The sequence below is a fragment of the Chiloscyllium plagiosum genome, chromosome 39 (assembly GCF_004010195.1).
Source record: "Chiloscyllium plagiosum isolate BGI_BamShark_2017 chromosome 39, ASM401019v2, whole genome shotgun sequence".
Lineage (NCBI taxonomy): Eukaryota > Metazoa > Chordata > Chondrichthyes > Orectolobiformes > Hemiscylliidae > Chiloscyllium > Chiloscyllium plagiosum.
In genome coordinates this window covers 13,790,333-13,815,518 of record NC_057748.1, presented here as the reverse complement: position 1 = coordinate 13,815,518, position 25,186 = coordinate 13,790,333, and the positions used below count along the sequence as shown (strand labels likewise).

At 47.3% G+C, this 25,186-nt stretch overlaps 1 protein-coding gene across 1 annotated transcript in view; it reads left to right on the top strand.

The window, feature by feature from the left end:
• The first annotated feature begins 333 nt into the window (after positions 1–333).
• The window catches only part of LOC122542251 (guanine nucleotide-binding protein subunit alpha-12-like), a 67,018-nt gene continuing 42,165 nt past the window's right edge, over positions 334–25,186 (top strand). Inside the window, exon 1 of the mRNA XM_043679793.1 lies at positions 334–1,801. Coding sequence (XP_043535728.1) covers positions 1,313–1,801 — 489 coding nt within the window. The 5' untranslated portion in view covers positions 334–1,312. The remainder of the gene's footprint in view (positions 1,802–25,186) is intronic.

Below are 25,186 nucleotides of genomic sequence, written 5' to 3'. Positions count from 1 at the left end.
AGGGGCAGGCAGGAGGCTGGGGGAACACAGCAAGCCAGGCAGCATCAGGAGGGACAGGCAGGAGGCTGGGAGAGCACAGCAAGCCAGGCAGCATCAGTAGGGGCAGGCAGGAGGCTGGGAGAACACAGCAAGCCAGGCAGCATCAGGAGGGACAGGCAGGAGGCTGGGGGAACACAGCAAGGCAGGCAGCATCAGGAGGGACAGGTAGGAGGCTGGTGGAACTCCTGCCTGTCCCCCCGATGCTGCCTAGCTTGCTGTGTTCTCCTAGCCTCCTGCCCTATTCAATAGCATCATGGCTGATCTGATATCCCTCACGTCCACTTTCCTGCCCATTCCCATTGACTCTTAATTCTCCAACTCATCAGGGATCGATCTCAGCCTTAAATGCACGCAAGGAATCTGCCGCCAGAGCTCTCTTGAGCCAAGGAGTTCCAAAGACAACCCTCTGAGAGAGTGAATTCCTCCTGACCTTAATTCTGAGACTGTGCCCCACTCCAGTCCTTTAACCTCCCAGGAGGGGGGATCATCCCCTCAGCATTTACCCCGTCAAGCCCCTTCAGAATCCATTGAGATCTTCCAAACTTCAGCGTGTGGAGTCCCCAACCTGTTTCACCTTAGAGTGGGAGGATGCAGGGTCAGTTCTGACCATGCTGATAGAGGAGGCGCTGCCACAGTCTGCACACACACACACACACACACACAGTGTACGACTTAATCAGCCACGACTGAAGGGTCTGTTTTCTGTCGATTTGTTTCGATTTTTCTCGTTTCCTCCCGGATTCTCAGAATTTGCAGAAAGCTGTTTTGGTTCTGCGTGGGGGCGCCTCTGCAAAGATGAGTCCAAAAACTGGGAGTGTTCTGCAAAGAGCTGCAGGACGATCATTTCTGGTCATTTTCTCTCTCTCACTCTCTTTCTCTGGAGAATGGGGGGAGGGAGTGGAGAGTCTGGATTGACAGCTGCATTACCTCCTCCTCCATCTCTCTCTCTCTCTCCCAAATGTCATTTCTCGACCAGTGACTCGCCTGGACACATCGAGGGAGGCGACAGACAGAAACATTTAAAAAAAAAACTCCTCTTGAAAAAGAAAGAGAATAAAATTAACTTTTGCTGAAATAGACCACCCTTGAGAAATGGCAAATTGATCAATTTCAGTCCGCTTGAAATCCCCTCGCCTTAAGGGACAGCCAGCGGCTTGATTATTTTTCTCTCTCTCTCTCTCTCTGTTCTTCCACTTGGCTGGAAGAGAGAGAAAAAAACTTTTCTCAAACATTTCCTCCTCTCTCTCTCTCTCTCTCAGTGTGTGGAGGCGTTATGGCCGGGTTGGAAGAAGCCTGGACGAATGGTTGCTTTCCCAGTTGCTTCGGTTCTCAGGATGAGCTGGAGATGAGGAGACGGAGCAAGGGGATTGACCATATGTTGGCCAAGGAGAGACCCTATCTGAGGAGGATGGTCAAAATCTTGCTGCTGGGAGCCGGGGAGAGCGGCAAAAGCACCTTCCTGAAACAGATGAGGATCATCCATGGCCAAGACTTTGATCGCAAGACCCTCGTGGAGTACCGGGACACCATCTACGGGAACATCATCACCGGGGTGCGAGTGTTGGTGGACGCCAGGGAGAAACTGGGGTTGCCCTGGGCTAACAGTGACAACGAGAAACATGGACTCTTCCTGATGGTCTTCGAGAGCAGCTGCATTGGGGTTGGCGAAGGGCACTTCCAGAGGGCATTGCCCGCCATCCAAGCCCTGTGGCAAGACCAGAGCATCCAGGGGGCCTACGAGAGAAGGAGTGAGTTTCAGCTGGTAAGCTGCCAATGTAGGGGGCACGGTTTGCATTCCCGGTCTCCAAATCCCACCCCTCTTCGCTTCCTGTTGTTTGGAAGGTGATATTTCTGTGTAGGAATGCGTGGGCGTTGTTTTGGGCTGGGCGCTGCATTTATTGCCCGTCCCTAGTTGCCCCCTTGGAGAAGGCGGGTGTGGGTGGGTGGGTGGGTGGTAGATTGTTTCCTTGAACCAGCCGCAGTCCATGTGCTACAGGAGCTGTTAGGGAGGGAGTTCCGGGATTTTGACCCAGCCATAGTGCAATTGGCAGCCCATATTGTCCAAGTCAGTGGCTTTGGAGGGGATTGGGGAGGTGGTGATGTTCCAATGCATCACCTGTCTCATGTGTCTAAGCGGTAAAGGCTGCGGATTTGGAAAGGGCAGTTGAAGGAGCCTTGGTGAGTTGCTGCTGTGTATCTGATGGATGGTAAAGTCTGCTCCCATTGTGTGTGAGTGCTGGAGGCTGTGACTGATGAAGGTGGAGGATGTGGTGCCAATCAAGCGGGGGGCTGCTTTGTCCCGGATGGCGTCAAGCTTCTTGAATATTGTTGGAGTTGCACCCAAGTCGGGAGTATTTCATCACACTCCTAATTTGCGTCACGTGGATAGTGAAGTTTGGGGAGTCAGGAAGTGAGTTACTCACTGCAGGATTCCCAGCCTCTGACCTGCTCTTGTAGCCACTGAGTTCAGTTTCTGGTCCATGATAACCGACAGGATGTTGATAATGGGGAGATTAGGTGATGGTGTCAAGAGGTGGGGGGGGTGGGGGGGGCAGGAGGGGGGAATTGTTAAACTCCCTTTTGTTGGAAATAGTCATGGCCTGTGATTTTAAGAATCATGGAACTATAGAACCCCTACAGTGTGTAAAGAGGCCATTCGGCCCATTGAGTTTGCACTGACCCTTTAAAGAACATCCCACCCAGATCCAGACACCTACTGTTATGCTTTATCCATGTAATCCTGCCTTTCCAATGGCTATCCCACCTAGCCTGCACATCCCTGGAAACTACAGGGTAATTTAGCCTGGCCAATCCACCCTAACCTTCACATCTTTGGACTGTGGAAGGAAGCTGTGAATATTGCTTTCTGTTGATCAGTTTGAGATGGAGTATTGTTCAGGTTGTATTGCATATGGACACGGGACTGTTTCAGTATCTGAGGAGTTGTGGGTGTTACTGAATTCTGTGCAATCATGATCGAATGTTCTCTGACCTTGTGATTGTGGGAAGGTCAGGGATAGAGGAGCTGAAGGGAGTTGTGTCAACGATACTGCCCCAGGGGGTCCCTGCAGTGATCTCCTGAGGCTGAGATAATGGACTTCTGACAACTCCTGATATAAGCTGCAGCTATTCCTGTATCCAGGGGGACCTGGGGGCCTGGAAACTATTGATTTGAGTGAGGACAAAGCAGAGTGTGACTCTTTCCTCATGTGAATCCCAGGTTGGGGGTGTACTTTTGGAATGTGAATCCTGGCTAATTCGCTCCCGGTCCAAGGCCACAAGCCTGTGGGGTGGGGGGACACAGTCACCAACCACAGACGGACACATCTGCCAAACATGGCTGGTCGCGTTTCTATTGGTCAAAAAGCCTTTGATGCCTCGCCCAATATACTTGTTGCATGAGTAGACAAAAGGGTTTGGAGAAAATATTTCGTTTCTTTGAAGAAAAGCCTTTTCTAAACAACTCTGCAGTTTATCGGCCACGTTCTCCAGGCCAGCTCTGAGAGGCTGAAATCCTGGGAACCTGACGTGGTTACGATCGGAAGCACATTCAGCATTAAGCAAAGGAACCTGCCAGGTTCGGATTGCTCATGAACAACTCAGAACCCATCTCTGGAGCCTTTGCAACAGTTTAATATGGCAATTACTGAATCATAACAATCACACCGTCCCTCAGACACATGAATCAGGAACGCATGTAGGCCAGCTAGTCTCTTTAGCCTGCTCTGCCTTTCAGTAGGGCTATGACTGCAGTCTCCCCGGATAATCACTGACTCTCTTCCGTTTGCCTGTGTATATAACTCTGCTGATGGCACTGACAAAGTTTACAGAGAGCATTTGGTTTGTAGTTCGGGCAGCCAACATAATCAAAGACCGCTCCCACCCCGGTTATAATCTCTTCCAAACTCACAGGGCAGAAGATACAAAAGCTTAACCATTCATGCTAACGGGTTCCAGAACAGCTTCTTCCCCACTGTTATTAGACTTCTGAATGGACCTCTCAAATTTTCAATCTAATGTTAACCTCCCTCTTTGTGCACCTTCCTTCCAGCCGCAGTGTCGTATCCCTCGTTCTGTTTCATCACTGAATCCCTATGGTGTGGAAACAGGTCCACGCAGACTTGTGGCCCTGGACTGGGAGGGAATTAGCCAGGATTCACATTCCAAAAGTACACCCCTCACCTGGGATTCTCATGAGGAAAGAGTCACACTCTGCTTTCTCCTCCCTGTGCCTCAAATCAATAATTTCCAGGCCCCTGTGGATACAGGAATAGCTGCAGATTACATCAAGTGTTGTCAGATGTCCGCAACAACCCTCCTAAGAGTATCCCACCCAGACCCATTCCCTTCACCTATTTCTATACATACCCCCTGATTAATGCACCTAACCTACACATCCCTGATCACCTACATTAGCACAACCAATCCACCCTACACATCTTTGGACTGTGGGAGGAAACCGGTACACCCAGAGGAAACCCACGCAGACACGGGGAGAATGTGCAAACTCCACACAGACAATTGCCCGAGGCTGGAATTGAACCCCTGGTGCTGTGAGGCAGCAGTGCTGACCACTGAGCCACCATTCTATTGCCCTGATGCACTTTGTGCGGTATGATCTGCCTGTACTGCACTCAAAACAAAACTTTTCACTGTACCCAGGTACATGTGACAATAAATAATCAAATCAATTCAAATTAACCCTGTTCAGTGATCTTGGGACTTGAACCCAGGTCTTTTGACACTGCCCCAGCCTTACCTAGCACCCTCTCTTTATACCATTACAGATAAGAGCTGATGAATAAGTTAACTGGTTAACATGAACAACCATCCTTTAAAGGAACACTGTCCCAGAAATCCAATCTTAAGAGGAAAGTTACAAACTGGAATTTGGAGTGGCAGTGATGCATTGTTAATTCCAGTGGACTGGTCAGCAAGAATCCCAGGATTTGGGGACATGGGTTTGAATCCCACCGTGGGAGATGGTGAGATTTGAATCCAGTAAAATCTGGAGATAAAAGCTCTTTTAATGGCAACCATTGAATTGTTGTAAAAACCCACTCCTGTCCCTTTGGGAGGGAATTCTTCACCTTGTCTGGCCTACATTGTGACTCCAGACCCACAGCAATGTGGCTCACTCCTAACTGCACTGTGGAACGGTTTAACCAGCTGCAGAGTTCAAAGCAGCGAGGAATGGTTAACAAATACAGGCCTTGCCAGCAATGTCCACCTCCCCTTCACGAATAGAAAAAAACTCCCGGGGGACGATGGTCGATTCTAGCCCATCTCTTTTGACGTGCTCAAAGTTCTCAGTTAAAACAATATTCTTCCCATTTGCCAACTTAAAGGCGTATAACATGACAAGATTTCAAGTTTTAAAAACACAGCTGGGCTGAGAGGTGTCAAATGGAGTTTAATGCGGACACCTGTGAGGTGATTCACTTTGGTCGGAGTAACCGGAATGCAAAGTACTGGGCTATTGGTAAGATTCTTGGTAGTGTAGATGAGCAGAGAGATCTCGGTGTCCAGGTACACAGATCCTTGAAAGTTGCCACCCAGGTTGACAGGGCTGTTAAGAAGGCATAAGTGTTTTAGCTTTTATTAATAGAAGAATCGGGTTCCGGAACCATGAGGTTATGCTACAGCTGTACAAAACGCTGGTGCGGCTGCACTTGGAGTATTGTGTACAGTTCTGGTCACCACATTATAAGAAGACGTGGAAGCTTTGGAAAGGGTGCAGAGGAGATTTACTAGGGTGTTGCCTGGTATGGAGGGAAGGTCTTACGAGGAAAGGCTGAGGGACTTGAGGCTGTTTTCATTACAGAGAAGGAGGTTGAGAGGTGACTTAATAGAGACATATAAGATAATCAGAGGGTTAGATAGGGTGGACAGGGAGAGCCTTTTTCCAAGAATGGTGACGGCGAGCACAAGGGGGCATAGCTTTAAATTGAGGGGTGATAGATATAGGACAGATGTCAGAGGTAGTTCCTTTACTCAGAGAGTAGTAAGGGAATGGAATGCTTTGCCTGCAACGGTAGTAGATTTGCCAACTTTAAGTACATTTAAGTCGTCATTGGACAAGCATATGGACGTACATGGAATAGTGTAGGTTAGATGGGCTTCAGATTGGTATGACAGGTCGGCGCAACATCGAGGGCCGAAGGGCCTGTACTGCGCTGTAATGTTTTATGTTCTAAACCTCATAAAGAACAAACTAACATCAACACCAACTCAACATTGGAGAAAGTGAGTGCTGCAGATGCTGGAGATTAGAGTCAAGAGTGTGGTGCTGGAAAAGCACAGCAGGTCAGGCAGCATCCGAAGAGCAGGAGAGTCAACGTTTTGAGCATAAGCTCTTCATCAGGAATGTTGAGGGAGGTGGGCTGGGGGGAAGGTAGCTAGGAATGCGATAGGTGGATGAAGGTGGTGGGGGTGATGGTGATTGGTCAGAGAGGTGGGTGGAGCAGAACGTCGATCCTCCTGCTCATCAGATGCTGTCTGACCTGCTGTGCTTTTCCAGCACCACACTTTTGACACCAACTCAACATTGTTCAGTAGACAACCAACTCTAACCACAGAAAAGCTCGTTCTGTTAGTCTCCATAGGAACCAGAACGAGGTTGTTTGGCTCAATGAATCTGCTGTGCCTTTCAATCACAGCTGGTATGTGTCTCAATCCCATTCCCTGCCTCCTGAGCTCTCAGCAAGCGTCACTGGACCCGAAACGTTAACTCTGATTTCTCTCCACAGGTGCTGCCAGACCTGCTGAGCTTTTCCAGCAATTCCTGTTTTTGTTTCTGATTTCCAGTGTCCGCAGTTCTTTCATTTTTTTTTAAACAAAGGGAAAAACGTTTTAATAAGAAAACGCTATTGTCGGTATAAGTGGAGATCACATTGAAAGCTCTCAGCATTTCGATTAATTAATTACTTTTTGAGAGTGGCATCGTGTGATGACAATTTGCATTTATATATATTTTCAATCAACCTGGTCAGGAATGTATCTGGAGCAGGTTGGACTAGATCACAAGCCTCTTGGCTCAGAGATAAAGGCTTTACCATGGTGTCATCAAGCCATAGAGATATACAGCACGGAAACAGACCCTTCGGTCCAACTCGTCCATGCTGCCCAGATATTTCTAAACTAATCTAGTCCCATCTGCCAGCACTTGGCCTATATCTCACTAAACCCTTCCTATTCATAGACCCATCCAGATGCCTTTTAAATGTTGTAATTGTACCAGCCTCCACCACATCCCCTGGCAGCTCATTCCATACACGTACCACCCTCTGCCCCTTAGGTCCCTTTTATATCTTTCTCCCCTCACCCTAAACCTATACCCTCTAGTTCTGGGCTCCCCCACCCCAGGGAAAAGACCTACCTATGCCCCTCATGATTTTATAAACCTCTATAAGGTCACCCCTCAGCCTCTGACCCTCCAGGGAAAACAGCCCCAGCCTGTTCAGCCTCTCCCTGTAGCTCAAATCATCCAACCCTGGCAACATCCTTGTAAATCTTTTCTGAATCCTTTCAAGTTTCACAACATCTTTCCGATAGGAAGGAGACCGGAATTGCACGCACTATGACAAAACAGGCTTAACAACACACTGAATGAGGCTACTGAACCTCAGCAATGTTTCCGCCAGGATTTGGACCAGGAACCTTACTCTGTGTCCGACGACTGTGATAACTACTACACGACAGAAACAGGGCAATGAGAACAACAAAGAGAGAGTACAGGACTTGAAAGGCTCTAGTGAGCATTGAGCTCTCAACTCCTGGTTTATAAGGGCCAATGGCCTAACAACTGAGCTGTGGGACCTGAGTCAAGTTTGCAATAAAATTTCCTAAGGTGCCTAACAAAGTGCAGTACAAACTATAAGCTGAGTTGTATAAAGTGATATTCAAACTGTGTGACCAAATCCTTGGACAAAGAGGTAAGATTTGAAGGGAGGGTTTAGATTTAGATTTAATTGTCATGCATACTCAAGTCCAGGAGTACACGTGGAAAGTGTACATTGTTGTCAAAGAATCCCTACAGTGTGGAAACAGGCCCTTCGGCCCAATAAGTCCACACCGACGCTCCTAAGAGTAACCCACCCAGACCCATTCCCCCACCCTATTACTCTCCATTCACCCCTGGCTAATGTACCTAATCTACACATCCCTGAACACTATGGGCAATTTAGCATGGCCAGTTCACCCTAACTTGCACATCTTTGGATTGTGGGAGGAAACCAGAGCAAACCCACACAGACATAGGGAAAACATGCAAACTCCACACAGTCACCCAAGGCTGGAATCGAACCTGGGCTCCTGCCATTGTAAGGCAGCAGTGCTAACCAATGAGCCACCGTGCTGCCCTTCCCAGCATCATCTTAGATACAGGGTAGCTAAGTACAAAATCTTAGGTACAAAAATAGAAAGACAAAGAAATAAGTTTAAACAGTTCACCGCTATAGTTAGTTTTAATATAAAGTAGAAAAATAAAGAAATAAAATTAGAAGTTAAACATTACAGTCCTTTCTTAAACTATGGGCCTGCAGTCGCTCCAAACTGGGCTTTCCCTTTGAGGGCACGCTGTCTGCCCTGGGCTACTTCCCACCCGGGGTCACCATCAGCAACGCTGCCAATCGCTACTTCCCCGCTGACCGCCATCTTGGCTCATGCTGGGCCTCAACCTCAGATTAGATTACCTACGGTGTGGAAACAGGCCCTTCGACCCAACACGTCCACACCGACCCTCTGAAGAGTAACCCACCCAGACCCACCTTCCCTCTGACTAATGCACCTAACACTATGGGCAATTTAGCGCGGCCAATTCACCCTAACCTGCACATCTTTGGAATGTGGGAGGAAACCGGAGCACCCAGAGGAAACCCACGCAGACACGGGGAGAATGTGCAAACTCCACACAGTCAGTCGCGCAAGGCTGGAATTGAACCTGGGTCCCTGGTGCTGGGAGGCAGCAGTGCTAACCACTGAGCCACCATGCTGCCCCGTACCCACTGCTGCCTCCATGGCCAGAAGGCAGGTTGAAAAAAAGCACCAAGAAACTGAAAAAAAAGGAAGAAAAAGAAAAATGAAGAAAGGAAAGATTAGGAAGGAAGAAAAGCCGACGGAATGGAGGAGACCCGTGCTCGAGTCCGGACACTGCCTACTCTGTCGTCGCCATCTTGGACAGAGAGAGTGGCGGGAAGGTTTATGCAGGGAGTTCCAGAGTACGGGGTGTGGGTCACTGAGCGTACAGCCCCAGTGGAGTAGCGATTAAAGTCGGGGATACGTGCAAGAGGCTGTGATTGGAGAGATGCAGTCTCAGAGGGTCGGGCGGTAAGGGCAGAGAGATCTGTATGCAAGGAGGTGAATTTCCTCAACTCCACTTTCCCGCCTTCACCCGTGATTCCCTCACTCGTTAGAAATCTCGCTATCTCACCCTAATGAGCCAACTTCGGCAGCCCTCTGAGAGGAAAGATTCCTCCTCATTCCAATTCTAAATTTGCAACCCCTCACTCTGAGAACAAAACAGCTTTTTTAAAACTTCATTCACGGGTCATCTCTGGCTAGGCCTATTTATTCCCCATCCCTAATAACCCAAAGGGCAGCTTAAGAGTCAACCACTTCGCTGTGGGTCTGGCGTCACATGTCAGCCAGACCAGGTAAAGGATGACAGTTAGAGAAAATGCTGGAAAATCTCAGCAGGTCTGGCAGCATCTGTAAGGAGAGAAAAGAGATGACATTTCGAGTCTAACTGACACTTTGTCAAAGCTGAAGAGAAAAGAGCTGATGTTGCAAGTCTAGCTTTGACAAAGGGTCAGTTAGACTCGAAACGTCAGCTCTTTTCTCTCCTTACAGATGCTGCCAGACCTGCTGAGATTTTCCAGCATTTTCTCTTTTGGTTTCAGATTCCAGCATCCGCAGTAATTTGCTTTTAGAAAGGATGACAGTTCCCTCCCTAAAGGGCCTTAGTGAACCAGATGGTTTTAATCCCCAACAACTAACAACAGATTCATGGCCATCACTAGACTCCTAATTCCACATTTGTTATTGAAGTCAATTCCCACTATCCGTTGTGGTGGGATTGAAACCCGAGTCCCCAGGACTTTACGTGGGTCTCTGGGTTAACAGTCTACCGATAATACCACTAGGCAGGCCATCACCTCCTCATTTCTCCAGAAGCGAAAGGTTGCTTGAATGTTAAGAGTGCCACTCCTGAGTATGTTTCTCAGTATTCAACATCTTTCCTATGTAGTCTCGAGGAGGAACAAGAACAGAAATTACTGCAAAAGGTCAACAGGTCTGGCAGCATCTGTGGAGAGAAACCCGAGATAACATTTCAGGTCCAGTGATTCCTCCTCAGAACCTTGCGCCTTTTATTTAGTCTCCAGGAGGAATTTCTTCAGCCGGAGTTGGGGGCTGAATCTGCCATAGAGGGCTGTAGACCTTCATTGAGTGTCTTTAAGGGAGAGATAGACAGGTGTGTGATTACTAAGGGGATCAAGAGTTACAGGGAAAAGGTAGGAGAATGGGGTTGAGGAACATATCAGCCATGATTCAGATTCGATGGGTCGAATGGCCTAATTCTGCTCCTATATCTTATGGTCTTACACACTGCTATAGCAGAGGGTGGCATTACAAACACCATGATCAGAGAGACAGAGTGAGACATGCTCTATCAGTGTTCAATGCAGCTGCTCTATTGTATCCACTCTACCTTGAGACATGGCTGAGGGAAATGTTTGAGAATGAATGTTCATTATTTTGATGTGTATCATGCTGGATGTCACTTTCCCCCCTCTGCAAAAGATGAATGGTTTAAGGATTTAAGAATTAAGCAGTACTGTATGCCAACTGCTCTGTGCCTGAAGAGCTATGTTTACTCACAGTCTCAGATGAAGAAAGGGACGTTATTATCGTGAAACCAACTACAGTCAAAGGCTTAACACAGTTTGATATGCTGCTTTCTCAGTAGTTTGTTGGGTATATTCCATCTCAATGGGAGGAAGTCTGGAGAGAGATGCAGTGATTGAGGTTTATTCTGAGCAGCTCCGTGATGCGGGACTCAGTGCTCTCTAGGACGCACACCGAGACAAACGTGCCTGGAAGACCATTGTGTCGGTGAAAGACGCTCTTTGGTCTGCCCGAAACGTGTTGGTCTTCCAGAGCAAGGAGTTGACCCCAACTGAGTGTTACAGACTGGCACATTCCAAGCTCCAGGACTACTAAAGCTTAAGGCAGCGACTGCCAAGGCACAGTGGGGAAAGACCACTGTGTGAGGTCATTCTGCTGAAGGTTAATGGGGGTCTATTCAGCTATCAGACCCTCTGACTGCCTCCAATATATATAAATATAGTCTTGTAAGAGATGGCTTTGGTTTATTTGTGGATAGAGTCAAACTCCAATGTTTGTTTGCTTCTCCATTTGCTACTCTACAGAACTGAACTGCTTCAGTGACTCTGTCTGTATATAAAGATATTTTTATGAATAAAGCATGTTTTCATAAAAAAACTAAGGAAAGATATACTGGCATCTGTGGCAGTCCAGGGAGGGTTCCCCAGGGGGACCCCAGGGCTGTCTTATGAGGAGAGGTTGAGTAGGTTGGGCCTGTACTCATTGGAATACAGAAGAATGAGAGGCGACCTTATCAAACATAGAAGCTTCTGAAGTGACTTGACAGGGTAGATGTAGAAAGGTTATGTCCCCTTGTGGGAGAGTCCAGGACAAGAGGGTATAATCTCAAAGATCCATCCCACCCTGGCAAGGCTTTTCAACAACCTCTACCGTCGGGGAGACGGTACAGAAGCCTGAACGAACACACACCAGCCAGTTTCGAAACAGTTTCTACCCTACTGTTGTTAGAATACTGAATGGACTCACAAACTCTTAACATTCGCCTGTTCCTGTGTTTTTGTTTTTGCTGCTGTTTACCTATTATTTACTATCTAACTCTGTGATCAGCCTGTATTGCTCGGAAGGCAAAGCTTTTCACTGTGTCTCAGTACACGTGACAATAAATTCAATTCAATTCAATCTCGTAATAAAGGATCGCACTTTCAAGACAGAGATGACGAGGAATTCCTTCTGTCTGAGGGTAGTGAATCTGTGGAATGCTTTACTGCAGGGGGTGTTACGGTGGCTGAGTGGTTAGCACTGCTGCCTCATAGGGCTAGGGACCCTGGTTCAATTCTAGCTTTGGATGACTACCTGTGCAGAGTTTACGTGTACTCTGTGTGGATTTTATCCCAAAGATGTCTGAAGGATAGGTGGATTGGCTGTGGGAGCAAGGGGTTAGGGTGGGTGGCTGCTTTGGTGGGCCAAATGGCCTTTGTGATGCACTGCAGAGATTTGATTCAATGAAAGGCCTGTCGATAATGAGTCATTCAGTATATTCAAAGCAGAGACAGGCAGAGTTTTAATTACAGTCGGTTCTGCTATAGCGTGTGTTCCTTCAGCGCAAATTGGCTCGAATGCGTTTGAAGAATTTTGACCACCATTTGTAGAACCTTCCCGACCTGTGTTAGCTGTAACCCATTTCCTGCCCCGAAATTGCTCGACTATTGCGTGATTTTCTTATAATACGGGATTGCATGGGAATGGAACAATGGCATTTTTATTAGAACTGCCTGTACTCAGCGGGTCAGGGGCTATAGGAAACAGTAGGAAACAGTCGTTGAGAGTTGTCAGATCAGCCAAGATCTAGATGAATGGTGAAGCAGACTCGATGGGCTAAATGGCCTACATCTCCCTCTGTGTCTTGTGGTCTAAATGCCTGGTCTGCAGAGGCATGGGGGTAAAGGCAATTGAAGAAGTGTTATCAGTTGATTGTGGGTCTGTGTTGGAGAGCAGAGTGAGGTGAGCTGTTTGGATAATAGAGAGAAGGTCACTCTATTTTGGAACATTGCGTGCAGTCCTGGTCTCCCTCCTATCGGAAGGATGTGGTGAAACTTGAAAGGGTTCAGAAAAGATTTACAAGGATCTTGCCAAGGTTGGAGGGTTTGAGTTACAGGGAGAGGCTGAACAGGCTGGGGCTGTTTTCCCTGGAGCGTCAGAGGGGTGACCTTATAGAGGTTTATAAAATTATGAGGGGCATGGCTGGATAAATAGACAAGGTATTTTCCCTGGGGTGGGGAGTCCAGAACTAGAGGGCATAGGTTTAGGGTGAGAGGGTAAAGATATAAAAGGGGCAGAGGGTGGTGCGTGTATGCAATGAGCTGCCAGAGGAAGTGGTGGAGGCCGGTATATTTACAACATTTAAAAGGCATCTAGTACATGAATAGGAAGGGTTTAGAGGGATATGGGCCGGGTGCTGGCAGGTGGGACTAGATTGGGTTGGGATGTCAGGTTGGCATGGCCGGATGGGCCTGAAGGGTCTGTTTCCGTGCTGTACATCTCTATGACTGTATGACTCTATGACTCCATCTGCCCTGGATTAAAGAGGAGGAAAACCCATGGCCCTGTCATTATCTGGGCAGAGATGGTGCAGAGGGGAGTGTCCTCACCTTTGGGTCAGGGGCTCTGGTTCGAGTCCTACGTGAAGGTCACCGAAGGTGCACTGTCATGTGACGAAACAGTTGGGCTGTCAATCTGCGAACCTCTTCAGTTTTAGAGAGATGGGCTGAAGGTCCTGCTCACTGGGCAGCGTGTGCTAACTACAGGTGAACAGCCTCCACACATTCACAGAGCACACACACTCACACACACACACACAGACACAGACACACACACACATACACACACACAGACACACACACACACATACACACACACACACACACAATCTTGATTGAGCACAGGCCGTCCTTGTTTTGCGTCACTGCCCTCCACAGTGTTTGGTGATGGCCAACAAAACTAGCTTGCATTTATATAGTGCCTTGCATGTAGTTTCAAAGAAAAGAATAACCCAGGTGCTCACAGGAGTATTACTTCACAGAATGGTTACAGATGACGCCATTTGGCCCATCATGCCTGTACTGACTATACTATCTCATGTCCTTTCCCAATGTTGCTGCTTGCTATTTCTATCCAAAGAATCATCTCTCGACTGCCTCAATTGAACCTACCACCACAACGTTTTGAGACAGTGCATTCCATTTCCTAACTACTCGCTGAGTGAAACAGTTAGTTCCCACAATAAGCCTTGCTACTTTTGCACATCACTTTATTTCTATGCCCTCTAGTTCCTTTTATGAACGAGAACAGTTACTCTCTATCTACTCAATCCAGTCCACTGATCATAGAATCCCTGCAGTGTGGGAGCAGGCCATTCAGCCCATAATCGATCCTCCAAAGACACACTCCCTTACCCAATCGCTGTTATCCTGCATTCCCCATGGTTAATCCTCCTAACCTACACATCCCTGATACAGTCACCCGACGCTGGATTCCCAGCCAGGTCCCTGGTTCTGTGAGGCAGCGATGCTAACCACTGAGCTATGGTGCCACTCCTGAAAATGACGCTTGCATTTAAATCGATCCTGAAGTACATTGAGACATCTTGAAAACTGTTAGATAAATACAAGTCACTGTTTTGCCTGTTAAGATGACTGTGTCGAACAATTTGTAAATTCAGTGTCTTGGGAAAGTTTTGACTCGAGGCAGAATCTAACAGTGGAGAAAGTGAGGTCTGCAGATGCTGGAGATCAAAGTTGAAACTTTATTGCTGGAACAGCACAGCAGGTCAGGCAGCATCCAGGGAACAGGAGATTCGACGTTTCGGGCACAGGCCCTTCTTCAGGATTCCTGAAGAAGGGCCTGTGCCCGAAACGTCGAATCTCCTGTTCCCTGGATGCTGCCTGACCTGCTGTGCTGTTCCAGCAATAAAGAATCTAACAGTAACAAATGAGGTGCAATGTGCATGTAAGTTGTTGTTGCTCTTCTCTCTCTGCAATCTTCACATGTTTTTCTCTCCCGTGCATTTCTGGTCTCCCTCCTATCGGAAGGATGTTGTGAAACTTGAAAGGGTTCAGAAAAGATTTACAAGGATGTTGCCAGGGTTGGAGGATTTGAGCTACAGGGAGAGGTTGAATAGGCTGGGGCTGTTTTCTCTGGAGCATCAGAGGCTGAGGGGTGACCTTATCGAGGTTTATAAAATCATGAGGGGCATGGATAAGATGAATAGTCAAGGTCTTTTCCCTGGAGTGGGGGAGTCCAGAACTAGAGGGCATAGGTTTAAGATGAAAGGGGAAAGATATAAAAGGGACTTAAGGGGTAACCTTTTCACACAGAGGGTGGTGCGTGTATGGAATGAGCTGCCAGAGGAAGTGGTGGAGGCTGGTACAATTACAGCATTTAAAAGGCATCTGGATGGGTATATGAATAGGACGGGTTTGGAGGGATATGGGTCAGGTGCTGGCAAAATGGGGCTAGATTAATTTAGGATACCTGGTCAGATTGGACAAGGTGGACCAAAGGGTCTGTTTCTGTGCTGTACAACTGTATTCTATTTCTGTCTCTCTGTTTCATTAATTTTACTCACTATTTTATTCGCTTTCTTCCCCCATTCTCTTCTCTCCTCTGTTTCTCTCTCTTTCTCTCTCTTATTAGGCAGAGTTAAAAATCACACAACACCAGGTTATAGTCCAACAGGTTCAATTGGAAGCACACTAGCTTTTGGAGCGACGCTCCTTCATCAGGTGATTCATCAGGCGACAATCACCTGATGAAGGAGCGTCGCTCCGAAAGCTAGTGCTTCCAATTAAACCTGTTGGACTATAACCTGGTGTTGTGTGATTTTTAACTCTGTACACCCCAGTCCAACACCGGCATCTCCGAATCATTATTAGGCAGATGCAGTAAAAACACATTAACTTTCTTTGCCTAGAGCAGTCCACCTTTAACACTCCCGATGAAGGGCTTTTGCCCGAAACGTCAATTTTCCTGCTCCTCGGATGCTGCCTGACCTGCTGTGCTTTTCCAGCACCACTCTAATCTGGACTCTAATCTCCAGCATCTGCAGTACCCACTTCTGCCTAGAGCAATCCACCATCAAGTTCAACTGTTTCAGAAATTATTCTCAAGTCCTTTATACCTTTATCTTATCCATACATCCTTTGTGTGTGCTATTTACTTATTGAATTGATTCTTTCATGGAGTATGGGTGTCAGTGGCTGGGCCAGCATTTCTTGTCCGTCCCTAATTGCCCTCGAGAAAGTGGTGTTGATGCCCCAGTTTGAATCTCAGTGATCCATCCAGTAAAACCCAGAGTGATGTTAGGAAGAGAGTTCATATATTTAACTCAGCCATGCCAAAGGAAGGGTGATGTCCTTCTATTTCTTTAATTAGGTGCTAGAGAAGCCCAGCAGGTCAGCCAGCATCCATGAAGAGAGAAGCAGAGTTCATGTTACAGGTTGAGTGATAAGGAGAGGCTGAGACCTTTTTTTCACTGGAGTGTAGGAGGTTAGGAGATGACCTTAAAGAGGTTTATAAAATCTTGAGGGGTGTAAACATAGAACACAGGGGCAGGAGTAGGCCATTCGGCCCTTCGAGCCTGCACCACCATTTCAATACTATCATGGCTGATCATGCAATGGTATCCCACTCCCCCTTTCTCCCCATATCCCATGATCCCTTTAGCCGCAAGGGCCGTGTCCAGCTCGCCCTTGAATATATCTCACAAACTGGCCCCAACAGCTTCCTGTGGGAGAGAATTCCACAGGTTCACAGCTTCCTGAGTGAAGACATTCTTCCTCATCTCAGTCTTGAATGGCTCACTCCTTATTCTTCGATAAGATGTCTTTTCCTGCGGGTAGGGGCATTCTTTTAAGGTGAGAGGAGAAGGACTTTAAAAAGGGGCATATATTTTACACAGAGGGTGGTTCGTGTGTGGAATGAACGTCCTGAGAAAGTGGTGGATGCAGATACAGTTACAATGTTTAAAAGACATTTGGATAAGTATATGAATAGGAAAGGGTTTGGAGGGGTATAGACCAGGAGCAGGCAGGTGGGACTAGTTTAGTTTGGGATTATGGTCAGCATGGACTGGTTGGGCCGAAGGGTCTGTTGCTGTGCTGGATGACTCCAGGACGTTTCAAGTTTGGAAAGACCCTTCTTCAGAGTTCTGAGAGTAGTTACAGTGTGGAACCCCATTACCATGAGGAGTTTAATCCGAATAACAGTGATATATTTCAGAGAAAGCAGGATAAACACATGAGAGCGAAAGGCATAGAAGGAGATGTTAAACATGGACATGGAGCCACTTCCTCTGGCAGCTTATACCGTGCACGCACCACCCTTTGCATGAAAACATTGCCCCTTCAGTCCCTTTTAAATCTTTCTCCTCTCATCCTAAATCTATGCCCCTCTAAGTTTGGTCTCCCCCACCCCTGGGGAAAAGACTTTGCCTATTTATCCTATCCATGCCCCTCAAGATTTTATAAACCTCTATAAGGTCACCCCTCAGCCTCCGACGCTCCAGGGAAAACAGCCCCAGCCTATTCAGCCTCTCCCTGTAGCTCAAACCTTCCAACCCCGGCAACATCCTTGTAAATCTTTTCTGAACCCCCTCAAGTTTAACAATGTCTTTCCTATAGCAGGGAGACCAGAATGTTTTGCAGTATTTTAAAAGTGACCTCAACAGTGTCCTGTACGGCTGTGACATGAGGTCCCGAATCCTATATCCAGTGTACTGACCAATGAAAGCAAATGTACCAAGTGTCTTCTACACCACCCTGTCTATCTGCAATAAGGAACTAATGTGCCGACTCTTCACAATAATTTCCAGCTGGTTACTATAGTGACTGGAATGAGGTCAGCCAGATGGATGTCATAGAATATGAGTTCCGTGATTGGGGCTGTTAATCTGGTCCAATCAGGGAGCCCTGTCTGACAGATAAAAACAGGATTGTCAGAGGCTCTGTTCACTCTGAGAGCTGGCTCTGAGGGAGCTGGAGCAGTGTCAAGGACTCCCAATGTGTAAATAAAGGGTAACTTAGTGACAGGATACCAGCCTCTGTGGAGTTATTTCGCCAGCCTCCTCAAAAGACAATCTGCCATCCCAGGGATCAATCTGGGGAATCTCCTTTACACCCATCCATGGTGAACATATCCTTCACTAGATAAGAAGAACAAAATTGTATGCGATATCACAGAACCCCTACCGTGTGGAAGCAGGCCGTTCAGCCCATAGGGTCCATACTGTCCCTCCAAAGCATATCCCACCTGGACCCACCCCGCTACTCTAGATGGAAATGGGTTGTGTCTAAGGATCTTTGGTGAATTTCTGCAGTGCATCTTGTAGATGGGTACACACTGTCCGCTACTGAGGTGGAGGAAGTGGATGTTTATGGACGTGCTGCCAATCGTGTGGGCCTCTTTGTCCTGGATGGTTTGAAGCTTTTCGACTGTTTATGTAAACAGTGATTCTGTGACGGGATGCCGGCCTCAGTGGAGTTAATACTGATGGCTTCAAGACTCCAGAACAGTCCTGGATAATTGGCAGCCTGCATTGCCTCCTGAGTTAATTGCTGTTCCCACGTCCCATCTCCCACATTTACCCTCCAATCAAACTTCCGCTCAACCTGTCGGTCTGCATTTAGTGTTGTCAGCCTGCCAGCCAGTTTGTTATGTTTTTTGCTCCGGTTTACGTCCTGTTTCCCCCCACTCCTCTCTCTTGTTTGTCTCTAGCCATCTGCCCACCCTCTTTTTTTTTTGTATTTAGGACTCTTTACAACACGCACACACTCTGTGCAGTGCCACTGAGGCCTACTCCTCGGGCCTGAGGTTTAAACTTCGAAGTTTTGAGATCACCCAGCCTCCCCAACAGCCCTGACTAGAGAGGATGGAGGAGAACCATGAATTTTAACACAGACACCGTTACATCATTTTGTCCTGATTGTGTGCAGTGGAGGAGGCAGTGCTGGACGGGTTACCATGGTAACCGTGACCTTTCGCATGGATACTTCTAAAGACTTGAGGGGCCTGTGCTAAACAACAGACTCAGACATGACTGACTCATTCTTGTATGTGTGTGTGTGTGAAAGAGAGAGAGAAAGAGAGAAAAGCTGTAGAACGGGGGTGGGGGTGGGAGGATGCTGGAGGAGAATATAGTTACCAGAAACAAATCAGATTGGACGTGAAAATAGGCCAACATCCTTGGTCTGTCTGTAAGCTAGCCTGAGCAAACTCTGGGATGAGAAGAGTGTCCAGTGAGGAGAGAACGAGAAGAACAGGCTGACTCTTTCTATATTCGAGAAGGAAGGGTCAAAATCCTGGACCTTTCACCAGCTGGAGAAAAGTACTTGTAGGGAAAGGCCAGATGTCAACTTCCCCTGGGATGATTGGCACAGACAGTAAATGTAAGTCTTGATAGCAATGCCCATATTTCAGTGGGGAAATCAAAGTGAACAGATCTCATGATCAGGCTACAGACCCAATGCATTGGTCCCTTGAACTTGCAGGTGGTGGTGTTCCCATATATCTGCTGAGCTTGTCCTTCTAGATGGAAGTGTCGAAGGATCTTTGATGACCTTCTACAGTGCATCTTGCAGATGGGTACACTTTGCTGCTAGGGAGCGTCGGTGGTGGAGGCTGTGGGTGCTTATTGGAGTGTTTACCCAATCATGTAGGCCTCTTTGTCCCACAGGGTGTAAATCTTCTGGAGTGTTGATGGGGTTGCACCCATCCAGGCAAGTGGGGAGTATTTCATCACCTTCCTGACTTGTGCCTTGTAGTTGGTGGACAGGCTTTGGGGAGTCAGGAGGTGAGTTACTCACCATTGGATTCCTTGCCCCTGACCTGTGTTTGTAGCCACTGTGTTTGTATGGCTGGTCTAGTTCAGTTGGTCAATGGTAACCCCCAGAATGTTAATAGTGAGGGGCTCGTCACCCTCACTTTCCTTATCCCTACTCATATTCCTGGATTCCCTTAAGGACCAGAAATCAACCCTCTTTCATATTCTGAGTGATTTAGCACACACAACCCTCTGCTGTTAAAAGCACAAGTCTCCAAAATATTTTTCAGTCCTAAATCTTGAATGTCTTAGCCAGAGACTCCGATTCCCTCGCTTGGACTCTCTGGTTGGGACAAACACCCTCTCTTCATCTACTTTCTCAAGTCCACTAAAACTTATACACTTTTCAGTGAGATCACCTTTCATTCTTCTAAACTCTGGGAAATATTAACAAGATTAAGGCTACGCAGACAAATGCCCAGGGAATGTTTAGTAGGGACAGAGTGGTGGGAACTTTACTCTGCACTTAAACTTGTGCTGTCCCTGTCCTGGGAGTAGAGGGAGCTTTACTCTGAATCTAACCCTGTGCTATCCCAGTCCTGGGAGTGTTTGCTGGGGCCAGTGTAGAAGGAACTTTACTCTGTACGTAACACTGTGCTGTGTTTGACCTGGGAGTGTTTGATAGGGGACAGTGTAGAGGGAGCTTTACTCTGAATCTAACCCTGTGCTATCCCAGTCCTGGGAGTGTTTGCTGGGGCAAGTGTAGAAGGAACTTTACTCTGTACGTAACACTGTGCTGTCTTTGACCTGGGAGTGTTTGATGGAGGACAGTGTAGAGGGAGCTTTACTTTGTATCTAACCCCGTAATGTCCCTGTCCTGGGAGTTTCATAGGGGGACAATGCAGAGAGAGGTTACTCTGTATCTAACCCTGTGCTGTCCCTGTTCTGGAATGTTTGATAGGGACAGTGTAGAGGAAGCTTTACTGTGTACCTATCCCTGTGATGTGTCTGTCCTGGGTGTGTTTATTGGGCTCAGTATAGAGGGAGCTTTACTCTGTATCTAAATCTGTGCTCTCCCTGTCCTGGGAGTGTTTAATGGGGGACAGTGTAGAGGGAGCTTTACTTTCCACTTACTTTTACATTAGAAGTGTATAGCCTGTGCTGTCTTTGACCTGGGAGTGTTTGATGAGGGACAGTGTAGAGGAAGCTTTACTTTCCACTTACTTTTACATTAGAAGTGTATAGCCTGTGCTCAAGTCGGACTTGAGCCGGGAGCCTTCTAGCTGAGGGAGTGGACTGAGCTGAGGCTGGGGCGAAATCAGCAGAGCATTCCGAAAGGAGAACTGGAGAAGGGACAAAGACTTGGCAGCCTGTAGCTGTATCTTTGGAGCCTGTCCATCTGAACCCAGTTTCTGGCAGGGCCTTGTGTGGGAGGAGGGAGAGCTGGCCTGGCAAGGAGACAGAGGGGGAGGGGGGATGGGCACAACTTTGGGCGGCCTGTTTTCAATAAACAGGAAGACTCCAACCCCCGGAACATTATTTATACTTTGCTATGTTTGTGCATGCACTTGGACCGCAGACAATCCCGCTCTGATCACAAGGTGCGGAAGATAAAATGAGCTCGCTTTTTTCACATTCTTGACAGCAGCGGCTCATAGCCTTGCATCTTTCATTTCAGAGAGATTTAAGGCAATTTCTTTTCAAACTGTGGCTATATTTTTGTCTACACCCCTCCTCCAACACTGACCCTTACCGTTTAGAAAGCTGTTAAGACTGACTTATCTCGAATTGGATTCTCAGCTCTCTTTGATATGTTACTAACGAACACTTGTTCAAGAGAAATGTTCGATTTAATTAGGTTCAGCTCTTCTGCCCTTTGATTAATATCGCAATTGCTTTTGGTTTCTTTTGAACTCTCGTGTGTTACTTGTGAATCCTGTGACCTGATTTCTCTTGACATTTCACAAGTCGATGAAAAGGCAAATTTCTCCCTTGCATTTCCAAGCTTGGACGTTCAGAGGTTGGGTTAGCACAGCACTCCGCACCCCCACTCAGCTGACTTGCTGTGTTTTCCCAGCCTCACATCTTAACAGCTCCCTGTCTCTGCCCATCAATGCAGACATGAGGTCAGTCCTGTGTCGGGGGCAGAGGGGCGACGTGTCAATGTTAACGCAGTTTTGCCAGTTGGCCCCTTGGGTGCCAGTTCCGCAGTTTACTGTGAGTCTCAGCGGGCACTGTGCTGCTGCCTCTCTGTGTCTCTGGCTGCTGGCAGGCAGTTGGCAGACCAACGCCAGGAGGCCAGCGTGTTGACACAACGGGGAGACTCTCCAATCGGTCTCGGGGGAGCGTTGGGAAAAGGAGACAAACAGTTTGGATCTGGTTCACGTTCTGCTACAAAAAACACTGACACACTGTCGCACATCTATTTACTCTGGGATCGCTTGGCTCTGTTGATAGTGTTCTGCTACTTGGCGGACATCTGTGACTGTGGAAGCACAAGTAGGCCATTGAGCCCATCGGGTCTAGTCCACCACTCTGTGATCTGATGGCCCTCGATGGTGGCTCAATGGTTAACACTACTGCCTCACAGTGCCAGGGATCCAGGTTCGATTCCAGTCTCAGGTGACTGTCTGTGTGGAGTTTGCACTTTTTCCCTGTGCCTGTGTGGATTTCCTCCTACAGTCCAAAGATGTGCAGGTTAGGGTGGATTGGCCATACTAAATTGCCCACAATGTTCAGGGATGTGTACGTTAGGTGCATTAGTCAGGAGTAAATGTAGGGGAATGGGTCTGGCTGGGTTACTCTTCGGAGGATTGATGTGGACCTGTTGGGTCGAAGGGCCTGTTTCCCCACTGTAGGGATTCTATGGCTCCACTTCCCTTAGCATGCTGTGGTGTAGCTTAGTGTCTCATGTTTAGCATTTAGTTCATTACCCCAGAAGTTTGCGGAGGCCAGGTCATTGAGTATATTTAAGACGGAGATAGATTCTTGATTGTCAAGGGGACTAGGGGTTACAGGGAGAGCGCGGGAGAATGGGTTTGAGAAACTCATCAGCCATGATTGAATGGCAGAGCAGACTCGATGGGCTGAATGGCCTAATTTCTGCTCCTGTGTCTCATGGTTGGGGAAGGTGAACGCCTAATGGGATCATCGCTGGACTGTTAATCCGGAAACTAGGAGCAAGGGAGGACTGAAGATGCTGGAGAATCAGAGACCCAGGTCATGTTCTGGGGATCTGGGCTCGAATCCTGCCGTAGCAGATGGTGGAATTTGAATTCAATAAAAATCTGGAATTAAGAGTCTAACAATAACCGTGAATCCATTGTCAGGAAAAGCCCATCTGGTTCACTAATGCCCTTTAGGGAAGGAAACTGCCATCCTTACTGTGTTTGGCCTACGTATGACTCCAGACCCACAGCAACGTGGTTGCTTTTTAACAATCAGGGAAGGGCAATAAATGACGACCTAGTCAGCAACACTCTGATCCCGTGAATAAATAAAAAAACAAATTCCTGACGTCCCCTGCTGTTCTCATTGAGCCTGGGTTGGTCCTCATGCTTGGCGATAGTGGTAGAAGTAAGGAGTCTACTGAGCGTTGAGGCTATAGATTGCTGGTGTGCATAATCCCACCCTTTGTGGTGCAGAAGTGCTACCCAGCATCACTCCCTGAACAGTCTGGCCCTAATTCTCAGACTATGCCTCATTGTTCTAGAATCCCCAGTCAGTGGAAACAGATTTTGTTTATCTTCCCCGTCTTGAAGACTTTGATCAGATCACTCCTTGACCTTCTAAGTTACGGACTAAACAGGCCTAATTTGTATAATCTGTCCTTGTAACTTACTCATACCAAGGAGGTAACTCCAGCTACAAGCACTTGAAGAGAATTCCCAGGGGGCAACCTGACCAATATGGCAGGCGAAGGATTTGCAAAGCAGGCTGAGTGCACAGCCTTTGGACTTTGTAAGCACGTGTTTTATATCCGTCTCCAATTTACACACCGAGAAATTTTCATTGGTCACTTTCAGGGGGATCTGACCCTGTCTGTGCCCCTTGAAGGTGAAAGTCAGTGGGCAAGCCATTGGTAAACTCAGAACTTTTCTGATGAACAGTGATACTGTTATTGTTATAGATCAGACCAGACCCCTTAAAATATTTTAAGAAGGTAGCCTAGACTCTACCTCTTTCTTATTTTGAAGGTCAATGGGAAATGTTGTGTTCCAGATGTGACTGATCAAACCACTCGATGTTAAACAAAATGCAATTTATTTAAACACTGTAGTTAAAATGTAAACACAAGAAGGAGGAATTAACAGAATAATAGATACAGTACCTGTTACTAATTAACTGTTCCAATATAGCAACATCCCATAAACACACCCCTTGGCAAAAAAGGCAAATTCAGGAAGACAGACTTTGTCTCACATGCAGTCTAGTGGCCCAGGAAGAGTTGTTGACTGTAATCAAGAAAGGGAGAAATAACTTCCAATTCTTCAAGTTTACAACAGCAACTGCTCGAAGCTAAAAAAAAAACTAAAAATTTGAAATTCTATTCTGCAAGAGCTGGCCACGCCCAGCCAGACTGCATCTATTGTTCCAAGTTTAAAAAGAAAATGAGGTCTCATTACCACTGCCAGCTTGACATCTCTCACTTAAAAGAAACCAGGACAAAATACACCTCTTAAAACCACAGCCCATCATCACAGGATTGAGTTTACTAACTATGTCTGCCTCAAGAGATGTATCAATTATATTCTTGCTTGAATGACCTCCTGTAAGAGGTTACAACTGTGGGTGGCATGGTGGCACAGTGGTTAGCACTGCTGCCTTACAGCGCCAAAGACCTGGGTTCAATTCCTACCTCAGGCGATTGACTGTGTGTAGTTTGCACATTCTCCCCGTGTCTGCGTGGGTTTCCTCCGGGTGCTCCAGTTTCCTCCCACAGTCCAAAGATGTGCAGGTCAGGTGAATTGGCCATGCTAAATTGCCTGTAGTGTTAGGGGCAGGGGTAAATGTAGGGGAATGGGTCAGGGTGGGTTGTGGGTCAGTATGGACTTATTGGGCCGAAGGGCCTGTTTCCACACTGTAAGTAATCTAATCTAATCACAACAGAGAACTGAAAATGAAATCATAATTCTCAATAGGACTCTTGTAAAGAGACACCTCAGGGAAGTGAGACCAAGTGGACATGTCCAAAGCTAATACAAAGCAAAATTATTGTAGCTGTTCAAGAGTGGTTACCCATGATTTTTTTTTTAGATTTTAGATTAGATTACATTATAGTGTGGAAACAGGCCCTTCGGCCCAACAAGTCCACACCGACCCGCCGAAGCGAACCCACCCATACCCCTACATTTACCCCTTACCTAACACTACGGGCAATTTAGTATGGCCAATTCACCTAGCCCTGCACATCTTTGGACTGTGGGAGGAAACCGGAGCACCCGGAGGAAACCCACGCAGACACGGGGAGAACGTGCAAACTCCACA